Below are 11,373 nucleotides of genomic sequence, written 5' to 3' on the forward strand. Positions count from 1 at the left end.
ACAATTGGCTCATTCATCCCCCTCCTCTCCCCTGTAACTATTCCCCAGGTCGTTGCTGCAAATGAGAACGTGTTCTCAGTCAACTTACCTGGTAAAATAACGGATAAATAAAAAAATACCACTGTTGTGTCGTCAGCAAACATAATGATGCTGTTGGAGTCGTGCTTGGCCACGAAGTCGTGGGTGAACAGGGAGTACAGGAGGGCAGTAAGCGCACACCCCTGAGGTGCCCCTGTGTTGAGGATCAGCGTGGCAGATGTGTTGTTGCCTACCCTTATCACCTGGGAGCGGCCCATGAGGAAGTCTAGGATCCAGTTGCAGAGGGAGGTGTTTAGTTCCAGAGTCCTTAGCTTAGTGATGAGCTTGAGGGCACTATGGTGTTGAATGCTGAGCTGTAGTCAATGAAAGCATTCTCACATAGCTGTTATTTTTGTGCAGGTGGGAAAGGGCAGTGTGGAGTTGGGGTGGTATGCGAATTGGAGAGGGTCTAGGGTTTCTGCATTGATGGTGTTGATGTGAGCCATGACCAGCCTTTCAAAGCACTTCATGGCTACCGATGTGAGTGCTACGAGGAGGTAGTCATTTAGGCAAGTTACCTTCACATTCTTGGGCACTGGAACTATGATGGTCTGCTTGAAACTTGGGAATTACATACTCGGTCAGGGAGAGGTTGAAAATGTCAGTGAAGACACTTGCCAGTTGGTCTGCTCATGCTCTGAGTACACGCCCTGGTAATCCGCCTGACCCCGCGGCCTTGTGAATGTTGACCTGTTTAAAGGTCTTGCTCACATCGGCTACGGAGAGCGTGATCACACAGTCTTTCGGAACAGCTGGTGCTCTCATGCATGCTTCAGTTTTGCTTGCCTTGAAGCGAGCATTAAAGGCATTTAGCTCATCTGGTAGGCTCGCGTCACTGGCAGCTCGCGGCTGTGTTTCCCTTTGTAGTCCGTAATAGTTTGCAAGCCCTGCCCTGCCACATCTGACGTCAGTGCCGGTGTAGTAGGATTCAATCTTAGTCCTGTATTGACACTTTGCCTGTTTGATGGGCATAGCGGGATTTCTTATAAACGTCCGGATTAGTGTCCCACTCCTTGAAAGCCGCAGCTCTAGACTTTATCTCAGTGCGGATGTTGCCTGTAATACATGGCTTCTGGTTGGGATATGTATGTACAGTCACTGTGGGGACGACGTCGTCAATGCCCTTAATGATGAAGCCAGTGACTGAGGGGGTATACTCCTCAATGCCATTGGATGAATCACGGATCATATTCCAGTCTGTGCTAGCAAAACAGTTCTGTAGCGTAGCATCCGGGTCATCTTACCACTTCCATATTGAGAGAATCACTGCTACTTCCTGCTTTAGTTTTTGCTTCAGGAGGATAGAATTATGGTCAGATTTGACAAATGGAGGGCGAGGGAGAGCTTTGTATGCGTCTCTATGTGTGGAGTAAAGGTGGTCTAGAGTTTTTTCCACTGGTTGCACATGTGACATGCTGGTAGAAATTATGTAAAATAGATTTTAGTTTGCCTGCATTAAAGTCCCTGGTCACTAGGAGCATCGCTTCTGGATGGGCATTTTCTTTTGCTTATGGCCTTAAACAGCTCGTTAAGTGCGGTCTTAGTGCCCGCATCGGTTTGTGGTGGTAAATAGACGGCTATGAACAATATAGATGAGAACTCTCTTGGTAGTGTGATCTACAGCTCATCATGAGGTACTCTACCTCAGGTGAGCAATACCTTGAGACTTCTTTAATATTAAACATTGTGCATCAGCTGTTATTGATAAAAAGACACACTCCTGCCCCTCGTCTTACCACACGTAGCTGCTCTGTCCTGCCGATGCACGGAAAACCCGGCCAACTCTATATTATCCGTGTCGTCGTTCAGACACGACTCGGTGAAACATAAGATATTACATTTTTTAATGTCCCATTGGTAGGATAGTCTCGGCCGTTCATCCAATTTGTTTTCCAGTGATTGCACATTGGCCAACAGAACCAATGGTAGTGGTGATTTACTCACTCGCCTACGAATCCTAACAAGGCATCCCAACCTTCTCCCTCTGTATCTCCGCCTTTTCTTCCCGCAAATGACATTGATTTGGGCCGGGTCTCCGGAGAGCAGTATATAATTTACGTCGGACTCATTAAAGAAAAAATCTTTGTCCAGTTCGAGGTGAGTAATCGCTGTTCTGATGTCCAGAAGCTCTTTTCAGTCATAAGAGACCATAGCATCAACTTTATGTTAAAAATAAGTTACAAACAATGGGAAAAAGCAAACAGAATAGCACAGTTGGTTAGGAGCCCGTAAAATGGCAGCCATCCCCTCTGGCGCCATTACTATATTGTGATCACTACATCCGATGGATATGGATACTGCTTTAAAGCACATTTCTGCAGCATTAGTAAAGATGTGATCAATACATGTTGATGATTTCATTCCTGTACTGTTTATAACTACCCTGGTAGGTTGATTGATAACCTGAACGAGGTTGCAGTTACTAGTTACAGTTTGAAGTTTTCTCTTGAGTGGGCAGCCTAATGAAAGCCAGTCAATATTTAAATCACTCAGAAATTATACCTCTCTATTGATATCACATACATTAACAAGTATTTCACATGTTATCCAGATATGGACTATTAGCACTTGGTGGTCTATAGCAGCTTCCCACAAGAATGGGATTCAGGTGAGATAGATGAACCTGTAGATCATGAATATAAACCGCCACACCTCCACCATTGGCATTTCTGTCTTTTCTGTAGATGTTGCACTTTTCTGTGATACTTGATTGTTTTCATTGCTTTACTGGGATGGTTAGCAGAAGTAGACATGCTCATATTATTTATGTTAGTGCAGGGTGTGCTGCACACAGTGGACTTCCTACTAGGGCACACCACCTCAGTGCTAACAGTATAACTCTGGTTCATAGGCACATGATTACTGCATACAATATCTGTAGGATGAGCAGAGACATTCAGGGCAGTTAAGAGCGACATAAATTAGGTTACTTACATTGTGTCTACCAACGCACAAGGGATAATGTACATTTGCTGAAGCATTATGACAACTCAGTGACACAATGGTAGGGATTAACTGAGCTGGGCTTGGGTCATTGAACACAGCAATCAGTATGTATTATGAATAAGAGGCATTTTTTTTGGCATACACATTTAGGTTTTCATAGTTTCAGTATTTGACATGTACGTGATGAAGTAACTATAGATTATGATGTCTTTACTACATTTTGTCATCCATCCATTTATCCATCCATCCTACCAGAGGGATAATGCCTTGCTGGTCCTTCTGGTCCTGCTTGCCCATCATGGTGTAGCTCTTCCCAGATCCAGTCTGGCCATATGCAAAGATACACACGTTGTAGCCCTCAAAGGCATGCAGCAACATCTCCTCTCCAATGTCTTTGTACACCTGCTTCTGTGAATGATAGTTGATGTCGTCCGGCTGCAGAGAGAGAGAGAAACAGAGAGAGAGAGGAGAGAGAAACAGAGAGAGAGAGAGAACAGAGAGAGAAACAGAGAGAGAGAGAGAGAGAGAGAAACAGAGAGAGAGAGAGCAAGAGAGGTTAGAGAAACAGAGAGAGAGAGAGCAAGAGAGGAGAGAGAAACAGAGAGAGAGAGAGCAAGAGAGGAGAGAGAAACAGAGAGAGAGAGAGCAAGAGAGCAAGAGAGGAGAGAGAAACAGAGAGAGAGAGCAAGGGAGCAAGAGAGGAGAGAGAAACAGAGAGACAGAGTGCAAGAAGAGAGAGAGTGAGAGAGGAGAGCGAAAGGGATTGAGGTTTAATACACCTTAATTAAGCAATTACAGAGTAAATACTGACCTCAAGACTTGCATGATCTTTAAATGCACGACATTCAAGTCTCTAGTGTGGGACTTGTATGGCAAAACTCACCGTGGTATGTGACCAGTAGGAGTAGTCGAAGTTGAAGCTCTTGTTCTCCTTCGGCTGTTTGGGGTTTAGGATCGCTGAAAGGACAGACAGGAAGGAGACAAAGGTTAGAAGTATCCAAACCAAACCCAGAAATCTACACCAAGTAAACTATTGTGATACACTGTATATGGCAGACCAGATATATAAAATATTTGGCTGACTACATACAGAAGGTACAATTAGTGGAAAATGCATTGTCATCATTTCAGGAAGAATTGTGGAGCTGGTGGAATCTGAAACTAGGCCAAGAGTTTGTGGAAAACTGAGCAAGTCCGTCTCTGTGAAAGCTTTAATGGCCAAGGCACAGAAGCAGAGAAAGCACCTGGCAGCAGCTGGTGTCTGTGGCCCTTAGAGGTAATGCAGCGATTAGGTTCATCTGAGCCTGACTGATACAGCCGCATCATCAGTGGTGTCTGACCAATCATGATGTCACTTATGTCATAGACTGGGGAATGTACTCGCGTGCACGTGCTAGTCAGAACTAGGAAACTGACATTTTCAACTTGCTAGCACGTGAACCCGGCTAGAGTACATTCCCCAGTCTATGGCATAAGTGACATTATGATTGGTCAGACACCACTGATGATGCTGCTGTATCAGCATTAGGTATTGATAGAGATATGTAGGCAGTCACAGGAAGGACGTAGGCAGTCACAGAAAGGATGTAGGCAGTCACAGGAAGGATGTAGGCAGTCACAGAAAGGATGTAGGCAGTCACAGAAAGGATGTAGGCAGTCACAGAAAGGATGTAGGCAGTCACAGGAAGGAAGTAGGCAGTCACAGCAAGGATGTAGGCAGTCACATGAAGGAAGTAGGCAGTCACAGAAAGGATGTAGGCAGTCACAGAAAGGATGTAGGCAGTCACAGAAAGGATGTAGGCAGTCACAGGAAGGAAGTAGGCAGTCACGGGAAGGAAGTAGGCAGTCACAGGAAGGATGTAGGCAGTCACAGAAAGGATGTAGGCAGTCACAGGAAGTAGGCAGTCACAGAAAGGATGTAGGCAGTCACAGGAAGGAAGTAGGCAGTCACAGCAAGGAAGAAGTTGAAAGTCGTAAAACAATGTTTCAGTTGAACAGAAGAATGGGTGCTATAACATAGAAGCTATGTTTCCATCCAAATATTCTAAAATCCGCATAAAAAACGCACAGAAATTCGCACACAAAATGTACTTTCTCACTTACGTTTTCATGTACAGAATAAAAATCTAAAGGTCAATGTGTTTCCATCTCAATTCAGCTCTACCGATAGTTTTGTCACAAAAACTGTTGAATTTAAATAGCAAATGTGTCTACTCTGGTCTTTGCACGTGCTCTCTAGCCAACAGCTCGCAGGTAGGCTGTGCAGGAAGGCTAGTATACATGATGAGATTATTATGGATAAGAGTGAGAATATTTTTATTTGTCAAACGCAGACAAGCATCGATCATCATGTCACCAAAAATCAGACACTCAATATTTATTGGAAAGGAGCATCAAGATCACTGTGCACTTCCCCACCTTGTGAAGTTCATCATAACTTATTTAATCTGTAGCCTAATAAACTGCATGGTTTCCTGAGTTGTAGTGGGAGGACCACACACCATATCATCGCGTAACTCCAAGTTTACTTCCTATATGATGGTTATTATATCAATATTTGCTCATAAAGGCGTGTCGACTGCCATTATCAACTAAATTCATTTTACAGACACAAAAAGATCCCACCATATCGAATCAACAAATTATCTGTCAGCATTTATATAATTGCCCTGAAACTTCCTGTTTCCATCACAGCTGTCGTGATTTTTTTTGTTCATAACAAATTACTTTTAATCACATAAAAACTGTAGATGGAAATGTGGTTACAATCCCTCAGTGATACAAGACAGATGAGATTTCTGCAAGCATTCCCATCCTAATAGTCTAAAGTTCCTTGAAATAACCGTAGAGTGGAAGCAACCGGGAAGAGGATGATGCTAGCTGATGTTTACATGGTAAACAGTACAATGTATTACCTTCACCAAATCAATTTCAGTTATTTCCAGAGATCTAACCTAATCTGTACTGTCATGACGTTGGCCTTTTTGGGTAGAGCAAGCCCATCCCCCTATTTTCCCTTGGTGCCCCGATTTCATAGTTAATTAGTTACGTGATTAATCAGTTGATCGCATAGTAACTAATTACAGAGAATCTTTGATAAAAACTATCAGTCTTCAGTTAATGATAGTAAAGACATGACAGTACCATGCCAAAGATTGTGGGAATGAGGTCATAAACAGACCCGCCGACAGGCACAAAGCAGAGGAACAAGACACACCCACACACACATCAGCTGACTCAGTGTCTCAGCTCAGACAGAAACAACGAGGCCTATTGGACCCTCTGGCTCGAGGGATAAGACGCTCTAGAGGTCCACACACACAGACACACTCGGTTCTGACTGGACCCTTTGTTTCACTTCCTATGGAGATGTGTTACATGCCCCACTGCCCAGCGTCGCATTGCTTTCAAGCGTGCATTTTACATGTATTTTAAAACCATATACAATGTCATTACTGTCAATGTCTGATGAAAATCTCTTCTCTCCAAAACAGAAGCTTTTCTTGACCACATTTTCCCATGAATGAGCATAAAAAATATGAAACTTCAGAATGATTATTTATTTATCTAGGCAAGTCAGTTAAGAACAAATTCTTATTTACAACGACAGCTTAAGAACAGTGGGTTAACTGCCTTGATCAGGGACAGAACGACACATTTTTACCTCGTCAGCTTGGGGATTTGATTTAGCAACCTTTCGGTTACTAGCCCAACGCTCTAACCACAAGGCTACCATCTTGGTCCTTGGTTCAAGAGTCATGAAATGTTCAGAGTACATTGGGGGGAGTTACTGCTCTCAACCAATTTAAAACATTTAAAATGTAATGTCAAAAAAAGGAGTTACAAGATTTTTCATCAGAGAAAATGAGATCGTCTCCTGAAGGCCCAATCTAAATCAGACCATAATAGTAAATATTTCATCAAACTGTATTTATTATTGTCAAGAACATATTTGCCTGGAGTTATCAGACTGGAAAATGATGTATATCACAATGGAAGGCCTTTCAAGGATTTGTCATGCCCTGATTTGTTTCACCTGTCCTTGTGCTTGTCTCCACCCCCTTCCAGGTGTCGCCCATCTTCCCATTATCCCCTGGGTACTTATACCTGTGTTCTGTTTGTCTGTTGCCAGTTTGTCTTGTTTGTTCAAGTCAACCAGTGGTTTGTCCCTGCTTTTCCCCAGTCTCTCTTAGTCTCGCCCTCCTGGTTGTGACTTCTGCCTGTCCTGACTCTGAGCCTGCCTGCCGTCCTGTGCCTTTGCCCCTACTCTAGAGTACCGACCTCTGCCTGACCTGACCCTGGGCCTGCCTGCCGTCCTGTCCTTTGCCCCTACTCTGGAGTACCGACCTCTGCCTGACCTGACCCTGGGCCTGCCTGCCGTCCTGTCCTTTGCCCCTACTCTGGAGTACCGACCTCTGCCTGACCTGACCCTGGGCCTGCCTGCCGTCCTGTCCTTTGCCCCTACTCTGGAGTACCGACCTCTGCCTGACCTGACCCTGGGCCTGCCTGCCTGCCGTCCTGTCCTTTGCCCCTACTCTGGAGTACCGACCTCTGCCTGACCTGACCCTGGGCCTGCCTGCCGTCCTGTACCTTTGCCCCACTACTCTGGACTATCGACCCCTGCCTGTCTTGACCTGTTGTTTGCCTGCCCTGTTGTTGTAATAAACATTGTTACTTCAACAGTCTGCACTTAGGTCTTGCCTGAAACTTGATAGGATTCATCAATACATATTCCAGAGATCACTATAGAACATTGGCTACATTGCCTACTATAACAATGGCACACTAGGCATAAAACCAGCATTTCCCCTACCAGTACTTAGCCAATCACTGCCTTCATCAGTTGACCCCCAACTAAAATATTTTAGATTTGACATACATTACATTACCAAAGGTGTGTGGACACCTGCTTGTCGAACATCTCATTCCGGAATCATGGGCATTAATATGGAGTTGGTCCCCCCTTTGCTGCTATAACAGCCTCCACTCATCTGGGAAGGCTTTCCACTAGATGTTGGAACATTGCTGCGGGGTCATGCTTCCATTCAACCACAAAAGCATTAGTGAGGTCAGGCACTGATGTTCGACGATTAGGCCTGGCTCGCAGTCAGTCGGCATTCCAATTCATCCCTAAGGTGTTCAATGGGGTTGAGTTCAGGTCTCTGTGCAGGCCAGTCATGTTCGTCCACACCGAACTCAAAAAAACATTTCTGTATGGACCTCGCTTTGTGCACGGGGGCATTGTCATGCAGAAACAGGAAAGGGCTTTCCCCAAACTGTTGGATTCACAGAATCATCCAGAATGTCATTGTATGCTGTAGCGTTAAGATTTCCCTTCACTGGAACTAAGGGGCCTAGCCCAAACCATGAAACACAGCCCCAGACCATTATTTCTCATCCACCAAACTTAGACCTTAGACCGCTGCACTACTCAAGAGGCCCTCGAAAACAGGCTTTTAGAAATGTTTGCAAATGTTTTAAACATAAAAAAGTATAAGTATTCAGACCCTTTGCTATGAGACTCGAAATTGAGCTCAGGTGCATCCTGTTTCCAATTACCATCCTTGAGATGTTTCTACACCTGTGGTACATTCAATTGATTGGACATGATTTGGAAAGGCACACACCTGTCTATATAAGGGTATACAGGTGACAGTGCATGTCAGAGCAAAAACCAAGACATGAGGTCGAAGGAATTGTCCGTAGAGCTCAGAGACAGGATTGTGTCAAGGCACAGATCTGGGGAAGGGTACCAATACATTTCTGCAGCAAGAACACAGTGACCTCCATCATTCTTAAATGAAGAAGATTGGAACCACCAAGACTCTTCCTAGAGCTGGCCGCCCAGCCAAATTGAGCAATCGGGGGAGTAGGGCCTTGGTCAGGGAGGCGACCAAGAACCCGATGGTCACTCTGACAGAGCATTTATGGTAGAGTGGCCAGACGGAAGCCACTCCTCAGTAAAAGGCCCATGACAGCCCGCTTGGAGTTTGCCAAAAGACACCTAAAGGACTCTTACACCATGAGAAACAAGATTCTCTGGTCTGGTGAAACCATGCCTGAATGTCAAGATTCACGTCTGGGGGAAACCAGGCACTGCTCATCACCTGGCCAATAACATCCCTATGGTGAAGCATGGTGGTGGCAGCATCATGCTGTGGGGATGTTTTTCAGCGGCAGGGACTGGGAGACTAGTCATGACCGAGGGAAAGTTGAACGGAGCAAAGTGTAGAGAGATCCTTGATGAAAACCTGCTCCAGAGCGCTCAGGACCTCAGATTGGGCGTGGGTTCACCTTCCAACAGAACAACAACCCTAAGCACACAGCCAAGACAACGCAGGAGTGGCTTCGGGACAAGTCTCTGAATGTCCTTGAGTGGCCCAACTAGAGCACAGACCTGAACCCGATCAAACATCTCTGGAGAGACCTGAAAATAGCTATGTAGCGACACTCCCCATCCAACCTGACAGAGCTTGAGAGGGTCTGCAGAATAAAGGTGTGCCAAGCTTGTAGCGTCATACCCAAGAAGACTCAAGGCTGTCATCACTGCCAAAGGTGCTTCAACAAAGTACTGAGTAATGGGTCTGAATACTTATGTAAATGTGATATCCGTTTTTTTCATTTTTACACATTTGCAACAAAAAAAAACATATTTTTTTATCATGTTATTCAATTACTACCATGCAACTGCAACAAAGATAACTCAGACGTGTGCAAGTGCCTTTTGCATTTTCTTACAATACTAGAAATGTCTTAAAACACCAAATATCCAATGCTCACTTGTGGTGTTCCCTGTCATCTGGATGATGCACTTGCTCTCCTTCCCGATCTCTCGAGAGTTGAAGGGACGGACTCGGACTGCCACTTTCACTGAAGCCCCCGCCATGCTTCCTGTCAGTGGGGGGCGACGTGTTTATAGAGGAGTTCAGTCAGCAGGGGAGAGGCTTGTCGCCAGGTAGACACCTGACACCTGTGGAGAGGGATGTCATGGTGAGATAAAATCAGATCTTCATTCAGAGCTTCAACTACTTTGTAATGCCATCATCTAACATAAAAACGGGTAACAACTTTACATAACCTGCGTGGTTGCATTGTGATGCAGTTATAGTGCATTGAAAGACTTCATGAGGACCTGGCATCTTATAATGATCCTGACTAAATGCCAGCCAGTCACCTTGTTTTTAGTAGCACTGTATGGTTGTAAAGTCTAGGCACATATATTTCCCTTATGAATTGACTGCTAGATGACATACAGTGTTTCTTATTCTGGAAGAATCACATGACATGTTGTCATTGTCTACTTATTGCACACAGAATGAAGTTCTCCTAAATCTATTTTTGACAACCACAAACGTAGACTAGGCAGCCCTACATGCTGCGTCATTCGCCACCTCCTCAATGAATTCGGATGACCCACATCATCACCTGCACTTCATGAATCAATGTATCGGTATAGTTGATTTGCCTACGATACATCATGCCATCATCACAATGTAGGCCCTCCTTCTTACTTTTTTTTTCTTTAGTCGGGATAATTCAAAACCTAAAATTAAAATATTCTCAATAAATTGCGTCATTTTAGTCGACTATAAACTAGTACATGCTGGGGTAAACATTCTAATCTAGGCTATCTAAAATTAAAATGGCTGCTTTCATCGTAGCGGACATCATTCCTTATTTTTCTCCATCCTCGACGGACCTACTTACAATGGGCGCGTCTACAACGCTGCAGCTGACAATGCCGACTTTACTGCACCTGCCTGAAGAGTCATAGCCTATGGGTAATAATATGTAACCTAACTGGGGCCTGGGTCTGTTGTCCTATATTGACCAAAAAATGTACCACCCATTACAAAATGGGTTGGCTTGTTACGTTTCATGAATTCGTTGATTCTACAGACAGCAATATCCACTCGACGCAGCAGCTAAAAATCTCAGTCATATAATTTTATGTGCACACTGTCAGACAGAGCATCATAAAACCTACAGCACGCAAAAAGAATGTAATAAATACAGAAATTACATAATTGACATGGATATTAAAGTGACAAATGTTAGTATGCAGCGACCTAGTTCGTGGTTTTTTGTTTACACTCGAAATGACCCAACATTCTCCACCATCTAGCGCTGCCGCACCTCAAAGCAAACGCACTGTCGAAGCAATTTAATATAGGCCATCACTCAATTTACTGCTAGGCTATTCGCCCACTGTAGAAATCAATGTCATTGAATTCCTCCAGACATAAATTAATCCCTGCAACACATTAACAAATTCATGATTATCAGATTTAGTTGTTTGGACTGTGGATCTGATCAAATTAAAGAGGCTATTCACAAGATGATTCTGTA

The 11,373-nt window shown here is 44.3% G+C and overlaps 1 protein-coding gene across 5 annotated transcripts in view; it reads right to left on the reverse strand.

Moving 5' to 3' along the window:
- The window catches only part of LOC139375895 (kinesin-like protein KIF1A), a 42,664-nt gene extending 32,684 nt beyond the window's left edge, over positions 1 to 9,980 (reverse strand). For all 5 annotated transcript variants that reach the window (XM_071117844.1, XM_071117845.1, XM_071117846.1 and 2 more), the window contains exons 1-3: positions 9,805 to 9,980; positions 3,908 to 3,981; positions 3,277 to 3,459 (exon numbers count right to left, since the gene is read on the reverse strand). In XM_071117844.1, the coding sequence (XP_070973945.1) occupies positions 3,277 to 3,459; positions 3,908 to 3,981; positions 9,805 to 9,910 (363 nt within the window). In that variant the 5' untranslated portion in view covers positions 9,911 to 9,980. The remainder of the gene's footprint in view (positions 1 to 3,276; positions 3,460 to 3,907; positions 3,982 to 9,804) is intronic.
- Positions 9,981 to 11,373: the final 1,393 nt, after the last annotated feature.

The sequence above is a fragment of the Oncorhynchus clarkii genome, chromosome 20 (genome assembly GCF_045791955.1).
Source record: "Oncorhynchus clarkii lewisi isolate Uvic-CL-2024 chromosome 20, UVic_Ocla_1.0, whole genome shotgun sequence".
Lineage (NCBI taxonomy): Eukaryota > Metazoa > Chordata > Actinopteri > Salmoniformes > Salmonidae > Oncorhynchus > Oncorhynchus clarkii.